The 25,601-nt window shown below is 50.7% G+C and overlaps 2 protein-coding genes across 2 annotated transcripts in view; one reads left to right on the top strand and one right to left on the bottom strand.

Moving 5' to 3' along the window:
* The window catches only part of pigg (phosphatidylinositol glycan anchor biosynthesis class G (EMM blood group)), a 38,878-nt gene extending 24,398 nt beyond the window's left edge, over window positions 1-14,480 (bottom strand). The window contains 7 exon segments of the mRNA XM_077021319.1: window positions 1,103-1,241; window positions 6,380-6,568; window positions 6,790-6,999; window positions 13,267-13,472; window positions 13,684-13,935; window positions 14,089-14,286; window positions 14,439-14,480. Coding sequence (XP_076877434.1) covers window positions 1,103-1,241; window positions 6,380-6,568; window positions 6,790-6,999; window positions 13,267-13,472; window positions 13,684-13,935; window positions 14,089-14,286; window positions 14,439-14,442 — 1,198 coding nt within the window. The 5' untranslated portion in view covers window positions 14,443-14,480.
* Window positions 14,481-15,436: 956 nt separating this feature from the next.
* Window positions 15,437-23,670, top strand: hmmr (hyaluronan-mediated motility receptor (RHAMM)). The gene is made up of 19 exons (XM_077021318.1): window positions 15,437-15,599; window positions 15,782-15,880; window positions 16,504-16,589; window positions 16,682-16,753; window positions 16,860-17,048; window positions 17,154-17,240; window positions 17,362-17,473; window positions 17,837-17,902; window positions 18,012-18,085; window positions 18,177-18,247; window positions 18,342-18,709; window positions 18,873-19,021; window positions 19,466-19,680; window positions 19,755-19,871; window positions 19,953-20,111; window positions 20,189-20,509; window positions 22,460-22,532; window positions 22,622-22,798; window positions 22,882-23,670. Exons 1-19 carry the CDS (start codon window positions 15,554-15,556, stop codon window positions 23,029-23,031), a joined length of 2,631 nt encoding a protein of 876 aa, XP_076877433.1. The 5' UTR covers window positions 15,437-15,553; the 3' UTR covers window positions 23,032-23,670.
* Window positions 23,671-25,601: the final 1,931 nt, after the last annotated feature.

Genomic DNA, 25,601 nt, shown 5'->3' with positions numbered 1-25,601 from the left:
AAAGACAAGTGCAATAGATAAAGAGATTTTAAAATAAAAAAAAAATGAGATTTGAAATCGCAGCTGTCAAGAGGAACCGATGGTAAAACAAATCTGACAAAGCCATTAAACTTTCAATTTTTCAATTACTCTTGGAATATTTCATACATAAATGCATCTCTGTGCATCTTAGCAGGTCACCTGAAATTGAAAACAACAGAAAGTAAAAAAAAAAAACAACGAAACAAAAGTCTAGCGCACGAGAGCGCCATTTTCTGAATGAGCACGGACGCCAAACGTGCGCGACATCTCCGAAATAGATTGGGCAAGAAAAGCAACAATTATCGCCTTCGGGCCGATGGCGAAGCAGCCAGACTCGTGCACACGCCCGTCAGGGAGCGCGAGGAACACTAATGAACCACACACACGTCGCATCAAGATGTCAGATGCTCACACTCGAAGGGCGTGAGCAAACTGTGTGTTGCGTGTGTGTGAGTGTTTAACTGGATGTGTGTGTGTTTAATCACACGAACCCATTTAGTAACACCTTACGTGCGTCAGCTTAGAGCATGCATGACTACAACGAGGAGCATGGTGTGTGTGTGTGTGTTTTACTGTGCATTTGTAATGCCAGACTCGATGCAAATGAAGGGGGTGTGTGTGTGTGAAATTAATGCCTGAAATTAGCAGGCGGGTGATTGGTGAATAAATTCTGCACCAGGAGAGACTCCATGCCTGCAAGCCACCACACAATCACTTTAACACAGGACGACCCGAGCACTCCAGCCTGAACAGCCAGGGACGGGGCGTCCTGGTCCGTTCCACGTCCCGTAATGTACAGGACGTCTGCTACTTCAGCTATACAGCTTGCTTCAGCAGACACTGCTCTGTTTCCTTGTTGGGTTTCATAGACTAGTGCATGTTCAGCACTTGCGAAACTTACAGAAGGCCCAGAGGTAGTGAAATGAATAATTCGTAGACAGGAAAACCAGTGTTGGGTTGTCTAGCCATACGAGTTTCTTGTATGTTATTTCCAGCTGCATAACGGGAATACATGCTGGTACTGGGGGGCGGAGCAGCCACGCCCTCAGATTGGCCGGGGGCGGGGCTATGAGGGGCTCACCGTTCTTGGGGAAGGCGGGACTGATGAGGATGAGGGGGGTGTTGATCTCCGGATCCGACGACCCGCCGTGGCTGCCCGTCTCGGACATGCCGTGGTCACCACACAGCACCAGTAGGCTGGGCAGCTCGTCCTCGGACTCCTGCAGGAGACAGAGGGGGAGAGAGGGAGTCAGAGTGGTCCACCTAGATATGAAGGAGGGAGAGAGAGAGAGAGAGAGAGAGAGAGAGAGAGAGAGAGAGAGAGAGAGAGAGAGAGAGAGAGAGAGAGAGAGAGAGAGAGAGAGGAAAAAGAAATGGAGGGTCTGAGTAACGGTAAGGCCGTCTCTCACCACGGCTTTCTCACTCCACGCCGTAGCGCCCCCTAGTGTCTACTTAACACCATGTGATCTGCGAACATCATGTGATCTGCGAACGCCATGTCGGTCCGGCACAGGTCCACAAACCGAGTCCCTGCTACACCGGAACCGCAGCCAACAGCTCCCTCTCCCAGAGTCACCCGGTCATCATTCGGCCCGGCCCGACGGTGATAACGCGATGGCCAACAGACTCTGCTCCGCGCCTTACTGGACAGCGCCGTCGGGGGAGGTGATCCCTAGCAGAGGTCAACCCTTTTAGTGCAGGCTGTGTGCCGTGAGCGACGGCCGAGGTTCACCATCGCCCGCTAAAGCGTCCGCCCCGGTGTCCTGCCGGACCCGTGCCATGAGGAACGCATGGTGGGAGGCCATTAGGAGCTGTTAGGAGCAGAGATGGATGACCGCTGGGTGGAAGTTGGGCGAGCGGGCGTAGGGTTGTGTGTGTGTGTGTGTGTGTGTGTGTGTGTGTGTGTGTGTGTGTGTGTGTGTGTGTGTGTTGGGGGGATGTAAAATAGAGCAGGTCTGATGAAGGAAGCAGCCTCACAAAAGCTTTCAGGCAGATTTATAGCACAGGAGCCCAAGGCCGACTTGTTGTCGCCGCAGAAACACACAGCATATACATGCATAAATATATACATGAGCAACACGCGTGTTGTTGACAAACCTGGAGACCCTGAAGCAGACAGGACGTAGACGGGACAGCAACAGGCACTGAACCTCAAACACGGGCGGGGGGGATCTGTGAAGAAGCCTCAAACCACGCCCACTCCACACGCAGAGCCCCTCCCACACACACCGCGGCAGCGATGGAGACGTGGAAGACACAGGTCAGACTGTCCACAAAGGGTTGTCCACCAAGCACATGGACAAAGACCCATATTCTTCGGGACAGGGTTGTGGTTTACAGCATCTTCATCGTATTGCTGAGACTTTTGGAAAGATCGTGAGCTCCTACCTGCTGGGGTTTGTCCCCCCCCCAAGGGGCAGGGAGAGCACAGCAGATACGCTTCAATGAGTCACACTTGTAAAGAAAAGGGGGAGAAGAATTAGCCAGTGGTTAGCTGCAGTTCCACCCCGGCAAATCCCACCACGCCACTGTGAACACTCCAGTGTTTAGGACAAATAACATCTGAACGGCAGGACCCAGGAGCACGTGAACGTCCGCGGTGTGATGGTACAGAACCCACCCCCTTCCCGTCTACTCCGACATGTCCCAACTGTTCAACAATTAGCCCAAGGCGTGGAGCTGATGCCCGGCAGGTTAAACTAGCAGAAACGCAAGGGGTTATGGCCGTAGGAATGGCCACCGCAGTCTGCTGGAGATGCGTTGTCCAGGACGTAAAGAGGCCAGGCGTCTCGTGCTGCGTGTGCTGACTCTCCCAGCACAACTCTCCACAGGACTAAGAGCCAGATCTAGACTGACTATTCCCTTGAACAAGTTAGGTTTAAAAAGACAAAAAAAAAGCCTGTGGATCACACAGTGAGGATCAGTATCACACTGAAGTTTCCTCTCAGCCAGGAGGGGGGTGGGTGGGGGGGGACTTTGGAAGCCTTGCAGTGTTGTGGTCTTAACTAGATTTAGTAGATTTAGAGGACCACAGATTGAAGTGATGATATGGGGAGGAAGAGGGGGAAGAGAAAGAGAGAAGAGGGGGAAGAGAAAACCTGAGAAAGAGAGAGAGAGAGAGATAGGGAAAGGAATGAGAGGGGGAGACGAGACAAAAATGTGAGGGAGAGATATGGAGTAGAGAAATAGGAGCGATAGGAACAAAAACGAATTAGAGAGAGGGAGAGAGAGAGAGGGAGAGAGAGTGAAAGAGGGAGAGATAGAGAACAAAAAGGAGAATGAAATACATTTGTTGAGCTGACTTATACTGCCAAGTCTTTAGGCCCCGAGGAAGGACCCAGACTGTATGTTCTGCTGTGGTCAAACGTGGTAAAATATTGATGAAATACAAATATTTCACTCGGCGCTGTTAATGGTACAGCATGTTAGATTCCTGAGGCGGGAAACCATTTTTGACACAGGGTCCATACAGGGGCCAGGGCTTGAGAGGATCTGGATTAAACACCGTTTGTTTGTCTGAATCTGCACACCATGCAGAATGCTGCAAGCACTACATGGAAGAAGCATTTAAGCGTCTCAGATGGAAATGGAGTCGGTCGGAGCTGCAAGTGCGACGTCACCAGCTACGTCACCAGCTACGTCACCAGCTACGTTTCATGACGTTGACGAAGACGTTTTCTATAACTCTGTGGAAAAGCGCTTCTTAGGACCGAAGAGCAAATGTCTCAAACAGAGACCAAATATCCTGAGGAAAAAAAAGCTCCAGCATGTCATTCGCTGCATCAAGTAGGCCAGGTCAAGGGCCAGGTCAAAGGCCAGGTCAAAGGCCAGGTCAAAGGCCAGGTCAAAGGCCAGGTCAAAGGCCAGGTCAAAGGCCAGGCTTACTTGGATGTTCCACATTTTAAAAATGAAAGATATTTTCAAAGTTGTTTGAGCTACAAGAAGAGAAGGCAATTTAGAAGGTATTTTCTGAAAAAGACTTGAAATCCTGCAACTTGAAAGAGCAAAACATTAATAAATAAAATAATTCTACTTATAAAAGCAGCTCTTCTGTTTGAAATACATTTTTTTAAATGGTTCATAATCTGCCTTTATATGTTTCTTTGGCTTCATGAGACTACAGCACAGATACTCTGCACACTAGACAAAGGTGGAGGTGACGCCACAAAACCAAACGTAAGAGCAGAGTCATCAACGCCGGCTGCATTTGAGCTGATACGCATAAAAACAACACGCTAAAACCACCAAAAACAACCAGGAACCGTCTGCAGTGCCGGGAGAATGTGGTGTGGCCCGAAGGATCCCGACCAAAGCAGGTGTGCAGATGGAGGGAGGGCTGCAACAAAATAAACAAAAGCAAAAACCTCCCGCCCACAGCCGATCGATCCTACCCTACAGCCCTGTCATATGATCCAGCCTAAAATAGGGCACAGCGGCCAAGCCCTGGGGCACCAAACTGGTTCGGAGGGACAGGAGGGACAGGATAAACAAACAAACAAACAAACAAACAAACAAACAAACCCAGCCGAGTGACAGCAGCTCTGGCTAATTTGCTGACGTGAACTGGCACACATTCCCGTGAGCCCCTGCAGCTCTGGGTGTGCAGCCCCACGCGTGTCAGCAGACTCGAGCTGCACTCAACCGTAGAGGGAAGAAGTGAAGGACTGAGAGAGCCAGAGAACGGCCACATTTCCCTCTAGTTTCGGGCCGGTCCGACAGGTGTTGGTCGTGGCCGGGCTGGTATTCGAGGAGGATGATGTCTGCTACGGGGACGTGTGTCTCTTGTCTCTGCCCCAGGCTCTGAAGGGCGAGGGCATTTATCCGCATCACATGCCTGGTGTCAATCCAGCTCACGGCTGGGATCGTCCCCAGTAAGTTCTAATGGTTTCAGCAGGGTACAGGATGGGGACGTGGCTGGGAAGTATGTTTGTAGGGGCAGCTGTCCAAAAGGTCCACTGTGGCCCACGTCCTGAGGCTGAACGCAGTTTAATGCCTCTCCCAAGGACAAACACACACACACACACCTATACACAAGCAGGCATGCACACCCATGTGACTATGTGCAGGTCTGACTTGCAATGTGTGTAAAATATTTAGTCTTGTGACAAACAGCAAAGACACCCAGACACACACACAGTCCATGGTGACAAAGGATTGGTGCATGATGGTTTCGTGCTTTATTCTTACTGTAATGGGGTCCAGAGGGAGGGACTCATACGGGTTATTAAGAAGCAGCAGTTCAGAACCGCCAAGTCTCTGGTGTGATCCATTAGGTCTGATCCTGCTGAAAAGGCCTGTACTTCAGCGAGATAAAAAAGGCTTCGGATAATGTGTGTCTGCCTACATCCGTGCTTCAACATCTTCTACAGCAGTCTAACGGTTCTCCCTAGTAACAGGAATCCATATACGCTCGAAATCTACTGAGCAACGTTGGGAGGGATGGGGGAAAAGGAGAGATGGAGAGAGTGAGCGTGAGAGAAAGAGTGAGAGAGGGATACCGCGAACTCCAGGCTGCCTGCGATCAGCTCACAACCCAGCAACACGCAACAGGGGGGCTGAGGCTTCAGTTCCCGGACCAGGACGGGGACTCGATGCCCTTCCCCGGGAGCTCGCCCTCGAAGAGGAGGAAGAGGAGGAAGAAGACACGCTACTGGGGGAATTTTTTTTTAAGCATCAAAAAGCAGGCATCCCCGCCAATGACTCTGCCTTTGAAAGGCTATGAAAGCGGGCTCGTGGTTAAAAATGCATTAGAACAGAACAGCAGTTGTGATTCCATTAAATAAAACAGGAGCGGAAGCGTGGCGGCGAGCGCTTCAGATAAACGCATCAAAGCGCGAGATTACGGGGGGGTGACGGGAGACGGGAGGGGACACGGCGACGTCTGACGGAGACGCAGTACTGCTGCTCAGAGCGTCTGGAGCTCAACCAAAAGGGAAACGTGCATGCGGGATGGAGCTCGCAGGTCAATAGCGCCGCCCTGGCTGTGGGTGTGATACACGGAACAGAATCAAATCCACTGATAGATAAAAAAAAAGAGCTCAATACAGTCTCAGTTGGAAGACTCTTGGATATGACACAACAGCATAACAGATATGAAAGAGATTAAACTTTGCATTAAAAAGGAAAAAAATGCACACGCACACACACACACACACACACACACACACACACGCGCACGCGCACAAGCACAAGCACACGCACAAGCACACAATCAAAACAAAGATGATTTGCTCTGAGAAAGCATGGGCTCAAAAGGACAGTGGCCAAGCCACAAGTTGAAGAGAGATCGCGACAAAACACAGATAGGGGGCGGGGCTGTGGGCGGGGGCTGTGGGCCAGGGGCGGGTTTTGGCATTACCCAAGCACTGAGAGAGGTGGAGATTCTCTGCACAATGTCGTCCATTTCCAGGAGCTTCGGCCCGATGAGGGAGCTGTGAGGCCCGCTGATGTGGCCAATGTGGTCCAGTCCCAGGTAGTGCAGGATCAGCACGTCCCAGTCGGCCCGCCGAAGGACGCCGTCCAAGTGACGCGTCACGTTATTGTCCACCTGAGATGGCACAAGAACAGGACTCGATAATTACAATAATTCACCGAGTTTCTCGTCCTCTCATAACGCAACTGTCTGGTACTCGATTTTACTTATATGAAGGTGCAAATCAGCAGAAGTTTGTCTTAACGAGTCTTTAACGAACATGAAATTAGCGTTAAGACCGCTTTACGCCATCGTCTCCCGTGCTGAAACGCGTCTCACGTCTCCTACGAGCTCACCTCAGTGTAATCGGAGACGAAGAAGGACGTGGTGCCGTCGTACTCGGCGAAATGCCGGGGGAAGAGCCGCACCCACGTGTCGTCGCCGTAGAAGACGATCCTCTTGCCGGCTTCCTTGGCCTGCCAGATGAGGTTGTCCTCGACGAGGGCTGGAGAGTTGAGGTTCATCACTACGTCGATGAAGCCCGGGATGCTGCCTGTGGTCAGGGCCTGTAGATGCACACACAGTGGGGAGAAGTGACCATGGGCAGAGTTCTCAGAGCGTTATTCAACAAAGCTGTCATGGAAGTGGTCAACAATGCAAAACAGCGTTCTCCCTTACGTCAAACGCACGTTACGCTCTCAGCGTTCTCCCTCACGTCAATCGCACGTTACACTCTCACCGTTCTCCCTCACGTCAACCGCACGTTACACTCGCAGCGTTCTCCCTCACGTCAAACGCACGTTACACTCTCACCGTTCTCCCTCACGTCAACCACACGTTACACTTGCACCGTTCTCCCTCACGTCAACCGCACGTTACACTCGCAGCGTTCTCCCTCACGTCAATCGCACGTTACACTCTCACCGTTCTCCCTCACGTCAACCACACGTTACACTTGCACCGTTCTCCCTCACGTCAACCGCACGTTACACTCGCACCGTTCTCCCTCACGTCAAACGCACGTTACACTCGCAGCGTTCTCCCTCACGTCAATCGCACGTTACACTCTCACCGTTCTCCCTCACGTCAACCGCACGTTACACTTGCACCGTTCTCCCTCACGTCAACCGCGCGTTACACTCGCAGCGTTCTCCCTCACGTCAAACGCACATTACGCTCTCAGCGTTCTCCCTCACGTCAATCGCACGTTACACTCGCAGCGTTCTCCCTCACGTCAAACGCACATTACGCTCTCACCGTTCTCCCTCACGTCAACCGCACGTTACACTCGCAGCGTTCTCCCTCACGTCAAACGCACGTTACACTCGCAGCGTTCTCCCTCACGTCAATCGCACGTTACACTCTCACCGTTCTCCCTCACGTCAACCGCACGTTACACTTGCACCGTTCTCCCTCACGTCAACCGCACGTTACACTTGCAGCGTTCTCCCTCACGTCAATCGCACGTTACACTCTCAGCGTTCTCCCTCACGTCAACCGCACGTTACACTTGCACCGTTCTCCCTCACGTCAACCGCACGTTACACTTGCAGCGTTCTCCCTCACGTCAAACGCACGTTACACTCTCAGCGTTCTCCCTCACGTCAACTGCACGTTACACTCTCAGCGTTCTCCCTCACGTCAAGCGCACGTTTCCCTCTTCACCCTGGAGCAGCTCCGGCTGCTCCTGCCTACACGGTTCAGGAGGCAACAAACAACGGGGGCTACAGAGTAAATAAACAGCAAACAGTAAACAACAACAGGCCTGCGTGCGGGTCTTGGAGCACTCGAGTGCAGAATGTAATGAACGCTCAGGCGGAAAGGGTTGCACGCCCTCAGAAGAGCGGGACGCCCGCACACGCCCGCTAGCTCCTCACGCAGCTAATGAGTGCGTGAGTGTATACTCAATGAGTCACTCACACAACAGTGTGGTGAGGCCTGTCGCATCCTCCCAGGTGATTAAACGTCGAAGAAGCACAAGGGGACTGGTTATCGCTCCTGCTCATTACGTGCTTCACGCACGCACGCACGCACACACACACACACACCAAACCTGTGATCACGATTCACAGGCTAATCACGGTGTTTATTCTGACTCGGGGCATTCTCCCTTAACACCATCTTCTGAGGCAATTAACGTGGTGCAGAGAGACGCGTGGGGCGAGGGGGAGGGACGGGGGGACGGGGGGACAGGGTCTCCACACACCGCCTCGTCAAGCGGTCTCCTCACACGTTTGTCTCTGCCTCACGTGTGTTCCCATTCAAACAACTGCAGCCACCAGCCAAAGCTTCACAGCACCAAACGGAAACTTCCAGAATCCAGAATGACTCGGATTTCGGAAAGATGGGGCTTAAAATGTGAGTCAAAAGTTTATGCACAGGAATAATAAACTCTGCAAAAAGGAATAATAAACTGTTTCCAGGCGCCGTGGTTTTCTTTTTTTCAGCCCTTACTGTTTATTTTGCATGATTATTGATGTAATAGGACAAACACCAACACATTACATAATATACTAACATAATTAAGACCTCCACCAAACAATCCACAGACAAGGAGAAGACCACTTTAATGTGCAGGCTAAGGGCCTCTCACTTGATAACATGTGTTTTCATGGCTTTACCTTTTTATAATCTATAAAAGTAATGTTTTGTAGGAGAGGAAACAATCTGCTTCCTAATAAATACACACATCTAAAAAAACAGACTGTTTTCGTCTGAGGTTCTTCTAAAATGTGCTGCTTAGTAGAGGGAGAATGATGGTTGTATTCGTGCTAAAGGGTCTAGACAACTCCAGTCACAGTGACGGACCCACTAATTAATTACGCTGTACCAGAAAACCCTATGAGTGCACGTCTGTAATATTACCCTGAATACTACAACAATGACCCAAAACAAAGTGACTCTGTCGCATTGATATGCATGATTGTCATCTGAAATAGACCAATCATGAAAGACATCCAAGAAATATTAAGGAAATGAAGCAGCACCGATTAGAGGAAAATGCAAAACGCCCTCCTCCACCCACCTGCCACGCCCCTCCACCCACCTGCCACGCCCCTCCTCACTCAGCGGAGTTCACTTATCACAAAGTCTTCTTCTTGTTGCCAGTGTCCTGGAAGCTTCCGCCGTGGCTTTATGAACAATAAACGCTACGTGGTGTGCACTAGGGTCCTGATTCAAAGTCCTGTCAAAGGTCCAGTTGATGGCCCAGTCAAAGGTCTAGTCAGGGCCCAGCTGAAGTAATAACTCGTGGGTAAAAATAGATTAAGCCAATGAGACATTCCCATTGGGCTAGCCCGGGCCCTGCTAGCCCCTCCCCCACCAGCGTGCTCTCTGGGGTCCCCGTGTGCGCCTTGCCTCCCTTAATAGGACTTCAAGGGATGAATCAATGCAAAAATGCTGAAATCTGCATTCGTCCAGCGCTTGACCGGGCAGGGCGGGTGAGATCGAAGCCTCGTCTGTTTACTGCTCTTTCTCCCGTCGACACGTAGCACCCTTGATGAAATATCTGATATGAAAGGAACGGGTCCTGCTCACTGATCAGGTTTACCAAGACGTTTAAATAAGGCCCAGACTTTTCCTAGGGGTGGTGGGAGGCAAGACAGGAAGTATATGCTTTAGGAAATATATATATCTGGTAATATACGGCAGTGTAACGCTGTCTGCTCGTATGGGGAACAGACTGGCTCTTCTTTAGTAAGCAATACATTTCCAACTATTTCATCATTACAAGCTAAGCAACCACACAGAGCTCCTTAAGAAAACACACACACACACACACTCACACATACACACACACATATATACACTTGGCCCAAACAATGAGGACTGTGGAACAGAAAGTCCTGTCTAAAGGCAGAATCAGAACCAGGGCTCCACGTGCCGGGTCTACACCACACCAATGGCACGGCATGGAGGAGCCTCCACCCACACAAAGCACCGTCAGGACGGGCGGTGTCGAAACGCCCTCGACCACCAGCTCTCGGCGAGCAATCATGGCCCGCCGGATCGCTCCGCCGTGAATCACGACGGGTGCGCGGAGGCGAGCGTTTTGAGCCGGCGTATTAACGACGGCACGGCGCTCGAGGTCATCCCTCTGAACTCCGCAGGGAAGAGAGCAGCGGTGCTTGAACGATCGACCCGCCCGTCTCACCCGTTACCAATATGGCCGCCAATCCTACCCACGTTTCACATCTAAATTATTTAGTGTTGGTCTTCCTTTCCTACGGAGAACCAGACAGAAAGGCCCACCAACAGCAGCAGGTCTTTCTGGGGTCTCCAGTCTAATGATGGACAGTCCTTAGTTGTTTACATCTCTGCTGAAAGTTCACTTTTTACCTTATTTTGTTATTTCGCTGGTCGGAATTCTACTGAACCAGGGATTTCAAAGGATTTGGAGGAATAAGAACATGTTTAAGAACAAAGTCTGCAAAGACAAACTTCAGGAAAAAATAAAAGACTCGCTCCAAACGCCACACACTCCACACCCCAGCAAATCCCGCACAGTGTTTCATCTGCGCAGAGCTGGCGTGTGCTCCAATCTCACAGCTTCAAAATCCATACTTTTACTCCCTACTAGGCAAAAACACATCAGCTGGAGTTACAGCGGAGATCTCCCGTTTTAAATCACCCACGCCCAGCTGGCTTGCCTGTCCAGCTGGATAACTTGGAGCTGGGACACTGTAGAAGGATCACTGCCTGTTCTTGTAAACTTTTACGAGATATTGATTGGATCATAAAAGTTGAAAGCAGCCTAATTTGTCTCGGACGAGAGCCCGTGGAGGGCAACCTTTTAGGCTTCTAGCTTAGACCCCACGCATGTAGACAAAGTGCTGATGAAGGTCCAGCAGTGTCTATCCATTAGTCTAAAAGTATGGAGCACGCCATTCCGCCTCAAGGGTCTGTCCACGATACCCTGGCAGCCAATCGTATTTCCCCGATAAGGGCGGCGGCAGAGGTGGGCCAGGCCTGCGTTTGTGCTGCGGGATCCGCCTTCACTTTATCCCCACCGACTTCTGGAGTGCCTCAGTAACCCGACCCCAGTACACGGTAGAGAGAGAGGGAGAGAGAGAGAGAGAGAGAGGGAGAGAGAGAGAGAGAGAGAGAGAGAGAGAGAGAGAGAGAGAGAGAGAGAGAGAGGGAGAGAGGGAGAGAGGGAGAGAGGGAGAGAGGGAGAGAGAGAGAGAGGAGAGAGGGAGAGAGGGAGAGAGGGAGAGAGGGAGAGAGCAGGGGCTAGACTCCAACACAGCAACAGGTGGTGGGAAACTGCTGTGACATCCCGATATTGGATGGGCTGTAAAACGCTCCCTTTCAGACGTGGAGGAAAAGCGGTGTTGGTATTGCACACGTTAGAGGGCTTACGAAGGCTGATCTAACGCGCACTTCCCCACCCAATATCCTCATCTGAAAATGAGCTAGAGGGTGCTGGGAGCTTCGTGAAGCATACACGTTTGCAAACAGCCCATGATGGGATCCACCACAAGACAAAATGACAGGTCACGATGGAAGGGAGGACGATCTGGAGGTCTGCTGGTGTGTGTTCTCGCAACAGCTGAGGAGCCCCGAGACTTTCTAAGATCTGTGGAGAGGGCTCTCTAAGGATGTTCTTTTGTAGGGCACGAAGAGGCACAGGTAGAGACCAATAATAAGATACGCAAGAATAAAGCAGAGCCACGACAGGCCAGCTGCTGACCAGATAGGCCACGCCTCCAGATTTAGACTAAATTCCATGTCTGACAAAAGAATAATAATAACACAAAAAATCCCCCAAAAAGTACAAGCTTTTTGCTAAAACTTAAGTGTGCAACCTCCACTATGAAAAGCAAGGCAGGCAAAAACTGAACTGAATGTCTGTCCGGACATGCCTGGGTTAGCTTTTTACTGCTTTCATAAAGACCTCAGTTACAAAACAGTAAACGAGGAACAAAATCAGTATGCTTAAAGCAGATCTTAGTGAATCACAGAGATCCCTGTGAGAATATCAGCGCGGGGTCAGTTAAATCCCTTGCTACAAACTAGATGACTCCTAAAGCAGTCATCTCGGTCTGGAAGCTCGTCTTCCTACAGCTCTGTTCTTTCGAGGTTTCCGTTGCTCCTTCAGTTCCGCCAGCCCCTGGCAAACACAGCACCACTTAATGACTGACCCGGAGACAGTGATTCGGGTTAGTCGGTCGCATCATGCCAGGTAAATGAGAAAGCACTGCAGTGAGGGGATGGGGGAGACGGCTGAAATTGGACAATCTCAAAGTAACAGAGCTCTACTGCCCTCTGCTGGACGACGGCAGATAGTCAGGTACATATACAGCCAGTGTATTTCCCTCATTATCTTGGGTTTCCCACTAGTGGAGGACCCCTGCACTGACCATTTTTCTCAGTATTCTCACACTGTATTATTTTGTTAATTGTGTGATGGGTTGAGTGAACGTCCGTGGTTTCCATAATGCCCTGAACCAAACAAAACAGTCAATAGTATAAAAATCAGGACTGGATAATGTGGGCAAGACTGGTAATGAGCTACAGTTACCCATGATGGCATTTCTGTCATCACATACAATATCAAATACCTCTGCATTACTAGCTGTATGCTCACCTATGACCACCTTAACGAGTACTTTAATCATCTCAGAGAATTACAGGAGAAAGTCAAGAAAGGTCTCTCTTGTAAATCACAGAAACCCACCCTGATTCAGTAGCTATTTCAAACAATATCAGCCCTGCTATGAGCAGGCCAAGTTATATTGAGAATTGCTTGGGCAGACAGATAATACCTGGTTTGGTTAGAGACCATGAACATAAATGACTGCGTGTGAATTAGACACCAGGCTCTGACTCACCTTAATTCTTGGCATAGTGACAGTAGGGGCCCTGGCTTTGGCTATGAAGCTGTGTGAGGAGCCTTGCTCTACTATTTGTCTTGTGTAGGGCATAAACCTCTTCCCGTTGGGGCCGAAAACAAAGTCCTCTCTTAAAGCATCAACCAACATGATTACCACTCGCTTGAAGAAAAGAGGGGGGGCCTTGGTCGAGTTTGGTCCACTTCCTGCAAACGAAAATGCAAGTCAAGACTCACGAGAGAATGATGAGATGAACTTCAGAGATTAAGATGAGCTTTATGAGCAGGATTTCACGTTTGATCCTGACACAAATCTGGACAAAAAAAATCCTTTATATGGCATAAATAGACAAACCAATCCTTTAAATGAAGACCACTGTTGATGAAGACTGAGACCAAGGCGATGAATCTTCCTTACCCGCCAGCGGTTCGGCCGGCAGATCTGAAAGTTTGCTTTTTGAAGATAAAGATGACTTGACTGGAACTGGGAAGAATCCCCTCAGAAAAAGAGCAATGCCGAGTAACTCGATGATGAGACAACTCGAGGCGAACACGGACGCCCTCAGTCTCATGGTGGACAGCCACGCAAACCAGCGCCTGATGTAGAAGATCTTCTCATGTAGAAGATCCGAGCTGGATCTACTGGAGCTGCAGAACTCCTGTCCAAGTTCTAACAGAGGAACAGCAACGTTTAACCGCTTTATGGGCTCCTGAATAGCTAACCGGCCATGTCTTTATCAGAATTCAGCCAGTTTGCCATTGACTTTTGAAGCAAACAGTGTGAAAGGCTTTAATGGAGCTCACCAGTGTCTGCTTGGCTCACCTGGCTGTAGTCTGTCCTCACCTGGCTGTAGTCTGTCCTCACCTGGCTGTAGTCTGTCCTCACCTGGCTGTAGTTTGTCCTCACCTGGCTGTAGTCTGTCCTCACCTGGCTGTAGTCTGTCCTCTCTTGGCTGATCCTCACCTGGCTGTAGTCTGTCCTCACCTGGCTGTAGTCTGTCCTCACCTGGCTGATCCTCACCTGTACAGCAGGCACAGTTAGCTTGCTAGCTAAAGCTCAGGCTACCACTCCGCTTTACACTTTGGTTTTAAAGAATGCACAATATATATATGAACCTTTCGTTTAGAAAAGCTTTTTATGCGTAAATGTTATTCAATTGTCAAAGCAGTTACACATGACAGCAGCCGCCGGGGGTTTTGTGTATTGAAAACTCATTTCCGTATTGTGGTGACGTCTTCCGTATCTACGGTAAGCGATAAAGTCCATTCGCGAGCGCGTAAATGAGCAAGAGGATAGGTAGTTGGTGCATACGCGCCCCCTTTCGGCCATTTGGCGTCAGCATTCATTGCCTTTGTGTACTAATAAATGGATTTTATTTTATTTATGTTATAGGATCTTTGCCCTAGTTTAGTCATTGATTTGTCCTTGTATTACACTGGGTCTCTGGCCAGGGTTTTGTTTTATGTCGGGCTACATTAATCCAGGTCTCTGATCTCATTTTCCATTTGCGTATCATTGCACTTTACTGTCACCCTACCTCATTGGTTTTAGGCTTGTTTTTTGGACTTTATTCGGTCTCTGGTGTCTATTAAAATTTGCACATCATTCACACTTTACTGTCTAACGTATTGCCTTTTGCACAACGTATCTTGCAATTTGTGCTTCTGATTAGATTGTCATTGTATTTTGTCAGCTTGCTTATGACAATATAGTCAAATCTAAGTTTGGTAGGTTTCCCTTTTAATTTACATAGATCATTTTGCATATGACTGTGACATATAACTTCTATTTTATTATATGCCATATTTATTTCGTTATTTATTTATGTTTCAGATTATTGGTATGACCAATCAATGTTCATCTGGTAAAACATCTAGACTTGAACAGTACAGCAGTATAATTTTCATTTCATTTCCAAAAATAGAGCTATCTGTTTCATTATGCGCACTTTATAAACCAATAAAAAAACACCCATTATGAAGAATTATTTCGATGCCGAAAACTTGTAAACAACCTGAACATAACGTGACACTCAACATCGTTCAGAAAGCCGATCTGACGACGTGCGACACACGCAGCGTGACGCACGCCGTTTCTGATTGGATCAGGCCGGTCTCGTCGAAGCCTCATTGGCTGGCGGATTCACTCTGTTGTGATTGGGCGCGGTCTAAGTTTCAAACTCCGGCGGGTCTCACTAGCGCCGTTGAGTGTCGTCCGTCTGTACGTCTCAACATTTAAAAACACTTCTTAAAGTTATATTTGTGTACGGGGCCGACAGTGAGGAGACATGTCGTTTCCAAGAGCTCCCCTGAAGAGATTCAACGAGCACGTTGGTGAGTATGATGACCGTTTTTTTGGACGGTTTTAACAGCTAGATAACTCCGTTAGCTATGTTGCTAACAGCGCAGGACGTCACGCGCCGTGTTTTCATGCACGCGCGACAGAGGTTTGACAAGTTTTGAACATTTTCCTGACGAGATGATTGTAAATGGTGGTTTTCGTCGTTGTCGGGCAGGCTGTGCTCCACCACCGGGCACCTACGACGTGAAGTCCGTCGAGGTGAAGGGACCTGCATCGTTTCACAAGGCGGAGAGATTTAAGAGCGCAGCGAAATGTGAGAGAAACACAATTTAGTTTGACTTCTTCATACATGTGGGTGGTTGTGTTGATACCTGATCATCTTCTCCAAACATCTCCTCCCCGATCATCTTCTCCAAACATTCCAAACATCTCCCCCCTGATCTTCTTCTCCAAACATCTCCCCCCTGATCTTCTTCTCCAAACATCTCCCCCCCGATCATCTTCTCCAAACATCTCCCCCCCGATCATCTTCTCCAAACATCTCCCCCCCGATCATCTTCTCCAAACATCTCCCCCCCCCGATCATCTTCTCCAAACATCTCCCCCCCCGATCATCTTCTCCAAACATCTCCCCCCCCGATCATCTTCTCCAAACATCTCCCCCCCGATCATCTTCTCCAAACATCTCCCCCCCCGATCATCTTCTCCAAACATCTCCCCCCCCGATCATCTTCTCCAAACATCTCCCCCCCCGATCATCTTCTCCAAACATCTCCCCCCCCGATCATCTTCTCCAAACATCTCCCCCCCGATCATCTTCTCCAAACATCTCCCCCCCCCGATCATCTTCTCCAAACATCTCCCCCCCCCGATCATCTTCTCCAAACATCTCCCCCCCCCCGATCATCTTCTCCAAACATCTCCCCCCTGGTTTAGCTACAACGTTACCACCACCGCCTCCACCCCCGTCTAAAGACATGATGGTGTCTCCAGTGCGAAGGACTATGTCGGTGGATGGTTTGGTGAGCTCCATATGTGTGCTGAGTGTTTGGTGTTAAGGTGTGTATACATGCTTTGTCGTCGCCCCGTCACACACACACATTTTCTCACACAGTGTTCAAGTTCGAAGAAGGAGAAACACAGTTTGAGTGTAGAGATGAAGCAGCACAAACTGCTGGAGAAAGAGGTACATACGCGCGTTTCTGTCATAAGTAGAATTATGAGAATGCCAAAACGCTTCAGTGTTTGATCAGACATGTACAGTTATTGCTCTAAAGCTCGTCTCTTTGCAGATCCGGATGCTGGTTCAACAACGAGGGGAACAGGACCGCAGGCTTGTAGCACTGGAGGAGGAGCTTCAGAAGCTCGAGGCTAAACTGGTGGCCGCCGTGAGGGAGAAGACCGGGCTCGCCGCCAACGCGGCGTCTCTGGAACGGCAGCTGTCTGAGCTGAAGAAAACCAACGAGTTCCTCAAGTCCAAGGTCAGCTGCCTCCATTAAACAGGTGCGCTGTAATTCAGTCTGATTGAGCCTCTCGTTTTAATCTGTTTTTTTTATTTTTTATTATTTAATCTGAAATAAACGCAGGTTTCTGCAGACACCACAAAGAAGAGAATCAACTCTCTCTCTATGGAGCTGATGGAGGCCAGGAATAAGCTAGATGCTAAAGACAAGGTGGGTTCACTTTGTGATTTGACGGACGAGGGAAACTTTTGCGATCTGCAGGAGTGCAGCAGTAATTGTGTGTAGCTGCCAACCTGGTGAATACTCTGGAGAACGTTTGGCTTTTGTGCAGGAACTGGGCTTCCTCCAGATCAGTATGGAAGGCAAGCTGAAGGTGCTGGAGACGGACCTTGAGGCCTCTAAAGCAAATCTTGGTGCCCTCCAGGAAAGGAACAAAGATCTTGGTGAGCATCGACTTTTGTGGGGGGGGTTTTTTATCTCCCTTTTTTGGTAAGTGTTTTGTAGAACTATACAGATCAGGATGTGGTTCTCAGACATCTATGGTAGATGGGACCTACCTACGGCTTCTGTGTAGCTAAAGGGACAGTTGAGATCGTGATATTGGACTTCGAAGTGCACAACTTTGAAAATGACTGTTATGGTTCACATAGAACAGTTTGGTTATCTGTTGTAACAAGAGTAATGCTGTGTTGGCGATCGCTCATGGTGCTCTTTAAGCTAAATAGAGACTGCCATAACACATGTAGGTCTCAGTGATTCAGTTGTGTAAACGGTGCTTATGTCTAGCACTGATTACTGTTCTGCAGAGGACCTTCGTAAAGAGACCAAAGCTCAAAACGAGGAGCTTGAGGAAGAGATGGACAGGCTTCACGGTAGGACGCGTCCGGGCATGTTTGTGCCAGACCTCTCCTGCGTTCTTACTGCCGCTTCCTTGTTCTTCCCATCACTTGTTTTCCACCATTTTCTGGGTTCTGTTTTCAGCTGTGGTACAGGAGCTGAGGGAGGAGATCAAAGCTCTTCAGAACTACCTCGATGCTGCGAACGAAGAGATTCAGGTGTGGGTTTGGCTCACAGCACAGGGCCGTCAACACGGCCGTCTAATGCCATGTGTCCAGATTAATCTGAGGGACTCTCCTTCTTTCTAAGGACCTGAAGGGGAAGTTGCAGGACAAGTCTATAATGGAGCGTCGCGTCTCTGATTCTCAGGAGAAACTTGGGTAAGATTCGTTTCCCTTTGCGCTTAAGTCTTTTTCTGATTGGGTGGAGAGCCTTCAACCCAACAAGCAGAGACCGGCACCATCTTGTCCGCAGCGAGGCGGAGCAGAACCTGGAGCGGCACGTGGCCGAGCTGCGTGACTGCCGGGCCGCCCTGGCGGATAAGGAGCGGGAGCTGGTCCGGCTGCGTGAGGAGGTGGAGGAGTGCCGGGCCGCCCTGGTCCGGCGGCAGGAGGAGCTGGAGGAGCGGAGGCGTGAGGCGGAGGCCTCCCGCGCGGCGCTGACCCGGATGGAGGAGGCGGAGAGGCGGGGAGCCCGGGAGCTCCAGGAGGCCCACGCCAGCGCCCGGGTCCAGGAGCAGGAGCTGGCCCGCGTCAGGGAGGTGCTGAGGAGGACTGAGGAGGAACTGGACCAGCGTGTGGCTCACATGGGTGAACGCTGCCTGGCTCTGGAGAGCGAGAAAGGTAAGAGTGGTGCACACCTAGGACACATCACAGCCGGGCCTCTGGGCTCCCAGCAGCTGGGCCATCCTCGCCCGTCGTTAAGTGTGTGTGTGTGTGTGTGTGTGTGTGTGTGTGTGTGTGTGTGTGTGTGTGTGTGTGTGTGTGTGTGTGTTTGTGTGAGCAGCAAAAGCGCAGGAGGAAGCCCTGAGGAGGGAGCAGGAGTTGCTGGCTGATCTCAGCTCCCTGGAGGAGAGCAGGAGGACGGAGAAGGAGGCCCACGAGCAGCTGAAGGAGAGGCACGCTACTCTAGCCGAGCAGTTGGAGGAGGAGAAGGTAACACTCCTCCTCGCTCACGCCTTCCCTTTATCCAGATTAGCCCTTAAATGTAGCTGTACTGCATTTCATTAGCGTTAGCACATCGCAAACATGGACGTCTCCAACTTTACATCATTCTAATGCGTAATTTAAAAAATGCATCATTATGAAATTAACAATATGTCCATTCAGAAGATATGGCACGGTATGTCTTGCTGGCTCAAGATATGACACATGTATATGATTTATTTTTGAATCCAAATGCCAGTCTCATTTAATATACTCTGATAACCTCATTACTCATATTTTGGTGATTCAGGCTGCACGGTGTAAATCAGATCAGCCGTGAACCTGCTCATAAAGCTGGCAGGAGGGTCAGGAGTTTGATCGCGCCGTGTAAAACTCTTTGATCGCCGTGTAAAACAACCAGACGTGAGCGGACCTCTGATCTCCTGTCCTCAGTCCCGCGTCACCACCCTGACCGACACGCTGGCCCGCGTGCGGTCCGACACAGAGGCGGAGAGAGAGCAGCTGGAGGCGGAGCTGGAGGAGGTTCTGGACGAGCTGTCCCGCCTAGAGGAACAGGAACGACTCCACCAGGAGGCCATACAGCACCTGAGTGAGGAGAAGATTACACTGGAGAAGGTGGTGACCAGCAACCACAGTGAGCTGGAGAGGTGGGGGCTCGGGCCTTTGATGGGGGGGGGTTTGGGCTTTCCAGCAGTGACCTTAATGTCTTCCTGCTCTTAAGGCGGGACGTTGAGAGGAAGACTATGGAAGGGGTACATGAGGAAGCTGTGCAGAAGATCCAGGAGGAGTACAGCAGCTCGCTGAGGAAGATTGGAGACCTGGCAACCCAGCTGGAGAGGTAAGCGACTCCCGCGAACCGGCCAATCCGCTCAGCTGAATTGGAACACGCCCCCTTGATTAACCCCTCCCTTCCTCTCAGCGGGAGGCGGGCTCTGAGCGAGCTGAGGGAGCAGGCGGAGTCCCGGCAGCGGGAGCTGCGGGAGGAGGCGGGGCGGCTCGCCCACCAGCTGAGGGAGGAGCAGGAGAAGCTCCGCCTCCAGCAGCAGGCTCGGGATAAGGAGCGCGAGGAGTACGCCAGGTCAGACTTGAGACACGCCCACCGGTACCTACACACACACACACACACACACTTTAAGCGGTAAGTTTGCGTTACAGGATGTTGCTGGAGGCCCAGACCAGGCTGGCCCAGAGCGAGGAGGAGGTCCGGAGGGCCACGGAGGCCCACGCCGCCCAGCAGAGCCGCGTGCGAGAGGAGGTGGAGCTGGAGCGGGAGGAGGCGCGCCGGGCGCTGGAGCAGGCCCAGCAGAGGAGGAGGGAGTCTGGCGAGGGCAGGGAGGCGCTGGAGACCCTCCGGAGGGAGGTGGAGGAGGGGAGGAGGCTCGCGGCTGAGTGGCAGCAGGAGAAGGAGCTCCTCCTGAAAGGGGCGGAGCAGGAGCGGCACGACTTCAGCCTGCGACTGGCGGAGGTGGAGCGGAGGTGAGGGGGGTGGGGGTGAGGGGAGTGGGGGTGAGGGGAGTGGGGGTGAGGGGGGTGGAGGGTGGAGGTGAGGGTGGGGGGGAGTGGAGGTGAGGGGGGTGGGGGTGGAGGTGAGGGGAGTGGGGGAGGAGTGGAGGGGGGTGGAGGTGGGGAAGGAGTGGAGGGGAGGGTGGAGGGGGGGGGAGGGGAGGCTGGAGGTGAGGGGGTGGAGGTGGAGGGGAGGGGAGGGGAGGGTGGAGGTGAGGGGAGTGGAGGTGAGGGGAGTGGAGGTGAGGGGAGGGGAGGGTGGAGGGGGGGGGGGTGAGGGGAGTGGAGGGTGGAGGGGAGTGGAGGGTGGAGGTGGAGGGGAGTGGAGGGTGGAGGGGAGTGGAGGGTGGAGGTGGAGGGGAGTGGAGGGTGGAGGTGAGGGGAGTGGAGGGTGGAGGTGAGGGGGAGGTGGAGGGGAGTGGGGGAGGAGTGGAGGGGAGGGGAGGTGAGGGGAGTGGAGGTGAGGGGAGTGGAGGTGAGGGGAGTGGAGGTGAGGGGAGTGGAGGGTGGAGGTGAGGGGAGTGGAGGGGAGTGGAGGTGAGGGGAGTGGAGGGTGGAGGTGAGGGGAGTGGAGGGTGGAGGGGAGTGGAGGTGAGGGGAGTGGAGGTGAGGGGAGTGGAGGGTGGAGGTGGAGGGGAGTGGAGGTGAGGGGAGTGGAGGTGAGGGGAGGGGAGGGTGGAGGGGGGGGGGGTGAGGGGAGTGGAGGGTGGAGGGGAGTGGAGGGTGGAGGTGGAGGGGAGTGGAGGGTGGAGGTGGAGGGGAGTGGAGGGTGGAGGGGAGTGGAGGGTGGAGGTGGAGGGGAGTGGAGGGTGGAGGTGAGGGGAGTGGAGGGTGGAGGTGAGGGGGAGGTGGAGGGGAGTGGGGGAGGAGTGGAGGGGAGGGGAGGGGGGAGGTGAGGGGGAGGTGGGGGAGGAGTGGGGGAGGAGGGGAGGGGAGTGGAGGTGAGGGGAGTGGAGGTGAGGGGGAGGAGGGGAGGGGAGGAGTGGAGGTGAGGGGGGTGGGGGTGAGGGGAGTGGAGGGTGGAGCTGAGAGGAGGTGTGGAGGTGGGAGGCGGGCACACGTCACGCCCTCTGGGTCTCATCCGGAGGAGTTGAGTCCACATTCCACTCAATTAAGTTAGCGTACTCTCCAGATTTAATCAGGTCCGCAAGCTGAAATATGATTGGGGGGTTTCGCCCAAAAGCTTTATAGAATTAAGATGAGTTTGAAGGTGCTGCAGGGATCCGGTGGACTCTGTGCAGGAGGACGAGATCTCGTCCGGGTCGACCCCCCCACACTGCTCCTCCTCCTCCTCCTCCCAAGTCAACGTTTCGAACACAGAATGTAAAACTCGATTATCCCCTCCTGTCTTCTCCTATATGAGGTTCAACTCGTGCTGTTCCTGTGTTGGTCTTATTTATTGCTCAGTTGAGCTGTTTCATAAGATGAGTTTTGTTGCCAAGGGACATGCTACATGCTTTGCAATCTTTTGTGTTGAGATAAAAAAAAAAAGTGTATTTTGTGCCAAACCAATTTGTAGTGTATAATTGGAGCTCTGAAGCATCTCTGTAGAATTGAACCATTCGTAGAAGATTTTCAGAGAATCGGGGTTTCAAGGATTCTTTGAGGTCACTGACTGCTGTGCTCAAGGTGACGTGTGCTCTGCTATTTAACAGGGGTCTTTGTGCTCTAAAAACCTTTGGTGCCGTGGGAGAGAAGACAGATTCACGTTTGCCCAGACAGTCCAGGCACAACCACTCAACACACCCCATTGGTGTGACAAACTAAGTCGTTGCTGTTATAGTTTTTAAGCAAAGGGCTGTGAAGTCAGTGAAGGGTCATTTATCCTACTGAATGAAGGCATTTCAGTTCAAAAACCCCATTTTCTGTTGCACTATTTCTGCCGAGGTTGTTTCAGTTCGTGATGTTTCTTCTTGTCAACAGTGCGTCCGATGCAGAGACCCAGCACTGGAGACGCTTGTACAAAGATCTGTACGCTAAAGTCAAACCCTTCCAGGTCAGCTCACCTCCCGTCATCGAGACCGTGCCCTCTGACCCCTGTGTGCCGCCGCTCACTGACGGTCCCCCCCCCTTGTGTTCCCACAGGAGCAGCTGGACGGCTTCGCGGCCGAGCGGGACGCCCTGATGAACGAGAAGGGGGCCACGCAGGCGGAGCTGAGCAAGCTGGCCAGCGCCTACGCCAACCTGCTGGGCCACCAGAACCAGCGGCAGAAGATCAAGCACATGATCAAGCTGAAGGAGGAGAACCTGGGACTCAAGCAGGTCAGAACGGCGTTTCGGGACACGCGCGTGGGGACACGTGGTCGCCCGCCGTGATTCCTCACCGTGCGCGTGTGTTTCCGCAGGAGGTGTCCAAGCTCAGGACCCAGATGGGGAAACAGCAGAGGGAGTTAGAGCAGCTTCGCTCCCGTCACCCACCCCGCAGGTTTGACCCCAGCAAGGCCTTCAAACACGAGCTGAAAGAGAACCAGCAGCCCGTCGCCGCTCTCCGCTGAGACCAGGACGGAGAGATCGGCGACGTTAACGCTTGTTGGCGGACATTGTGGGGTAGGGAATGACCGTTTAAACGATTACGTCGTAGCCGGATGTCTGGGATAGAGATGTGGATTAAACTAACAAGACAATCTAGTATGACGAGATCTTAAGCTTATAGGGGGTAAACGGTAGTTGGGATGTGGTGTTTAAGGGCACATTGTGGTTATGGACTATTGTGCTTTTTCTGCTCTACCAAGACCACAAGAGTGAGAGGCCTTTTGTTTTATAATGTACAGTCACTGTTGGTGTGGGGATTTGGGGTCATCGGTCAGTCCAATGTGTGGGGGTGTGTGTGGGTGTATTATGCTACAGAATCCAACTGTCAAGGTAAATATTTATCCACTAATAAAATATTTACCATGGCATCCTTCATAGCTGCTGTGGGCTTTGGTTGTGCATTCATTTTAAATTGTTTTGATTAAATTTTAGAACTTTATCAGTTTAATTCAGTCAAAGTTAAATTTTGTTTGCATGTATTAATTTAATTTCCCCCTTCACATTTCTTTTAGCATTTTATTTGTTAATGTGATATTACATTGGACACTGGCCTGTTTTGGTGTGTTTAAATAAAATTCATACTGTCTTTGGAAAAAAATATATATATATATATATTTTTGGTATTTTTATTGCTCATATCTATAGAGCAATGTGTATTATAAAACCATTTTAAAATCGGTGTGCTTTTATAACATTTCTCACATTGCTGTAAAAATATATTAATACTTGGCAAAGGACAGTTTTAAAGTTAAAATGACTAGAAATTTTCCAGTCTGTACCTCAATTACAAAGTGCTGCATATTACAATCACGTGTGTTATTCATGGTCTGGAGTGCATATCCTACAGATTTCTGTCGCTCCCTTTAACTAGGAATCTGGTGTCCGGCCAGCTGAAGTCCTGGGGCAGGTTTTGGATTTGAGGTGTGAACCGAAAGTCTTTGATGCGAGTCTGTCTTTCAACCTTCAACCTGTTTCCTCGCTTGTGCCCAGCAGAGTGCGCTATTGTCGCACGCGAGCCTACGAACGGTTGCACCTCGATTTGAAAGTCTTTGCTCACGGTACACTTGACTTTTTTGCTTTTCCACATAAACCCACTTTCCCTCACCGTGTTGGCTTCTCACACATGAAATCCCAGACTAAATTACGCAATAGAAGGTTTATTGTGTGCAAAGAAATTAACTTTTAAAAAAATTCTGAAGCAGTCAATTATTTGCTGGCTGCCACTGTTCTGAGATCACTGGCTCTCCGTCTACCTTTCTGAACAGGTATTCAGTTGTAATGGCAGATGATTAAAGGGGCGGGGCTTATGGCAGTATTCCACTCCCAGCCCCGCCTTCGTCAGGTGGCACCTTACACCATGCTACAACCCACAACTATCTTCGATAGACCAGCTAGTGGAGAGCATTTATTGGTTATTTGCTTATTTTTATTGTTTAGAACAATTTACATCAAGCATTCCTAAATATATTGGAAAAACCATTCTCCATCTAAAATCCATGCAGACACGTGTATTACAGTTACATGTGTGCAGACAAGATGCTAAATGGCCAAAAGACCACTGAAGTTCCTCTAAATGAAGCCTCTGGTCCCCCATGCAAATAGAGGGGTTTCACCAGGCTGGAGTCTGGTGAGATGGGGGGGGGTTACAGAGGTGTGGGGCCTGCCCACAACACCAGGGCCAGGTCTGGGAGCTGCTCGGGGCAGCATTCACACACACAACAGACTCGGCCATACCGGTTTATCCTTTAATCAAAAAAGGCAGTCATCACATTGTGCCTAAAGCGTACCTGGTAGAGCAGGTGCTAGTAACACCAAGGTCATGGTGTCAAATGCTGTAGCTTTCAACATCAAGATTCCTCTCCTCTTTGTCTGACTGCACTGGCTATATTTAATATTTGGACTCTGATAAGCTAACGGCGTCACCCACAGTATAAAGATGGCAGCCTGGCTATTTGGCAGAGGGAGCAGAGGGTTAGCCAGCAGTGGAAATGCTCGGGGCGTTGGACCAGGTCCTGATGGAGCTCTTGCTGTGTGGATCGCAGCACTTGATGGCATCAGCAGAAAACTAAAAGTTGCGGGACTCTTAACAAGTTCATCTCACTAAGTGGTATTTAGGTGCACGTTGAGCTGATGGAATCTGCAGAATAAGGATATGACTCACAGGTCAAGGGTGTGTAACCCCGCCCTCAATGTTCAGTGTTCATCTCTAGTGAATGAAATATGAATTTGATTGATATAGCAAGTGGATTTTAGAAACTGGACCTTGTATAAGGAAGCTGAATCCGGTTTATGCTGCATTTATAGTAATCTAATAAGCACCCAGAGTAAGGTGGCTTCAAAGTTCAGCTGAGCACAATTATTTAAAATGGGTTCTTCTGAGGTGACTTTAAATTAATTTGGTGGCGTCCTGAAATATGATGAAAGGTAATGTTCTATCATTCCTTAAGAGTTTGGAGGCCCAAGAATTGGTCTGATTTACAAAGACTTTACAAGGTCCTTAATGTGAACCCTGGGGGACGCGACTATGCTCTGA

Source organism: Brachyhypopomus gauderio, chromosome 11, assembly GCF_052324685.1.
Source record: "Brachyhypopomus gauderio isolate BG-103 chromosome 11, BGAUD_0.2, whole genome shotgun sequence".
NCBI classification, from domain to species: domain Eukaryota; kingdom Metazoa; phylum Chordata; class Actinopteri; order Gymnotiformes; family Hypopomidae; genus Brachyhypopomus; species Brachyhypopomus gauderio.
This window is presented reverse-complemented; position numbering and strand designations above follow the sequence as displayed.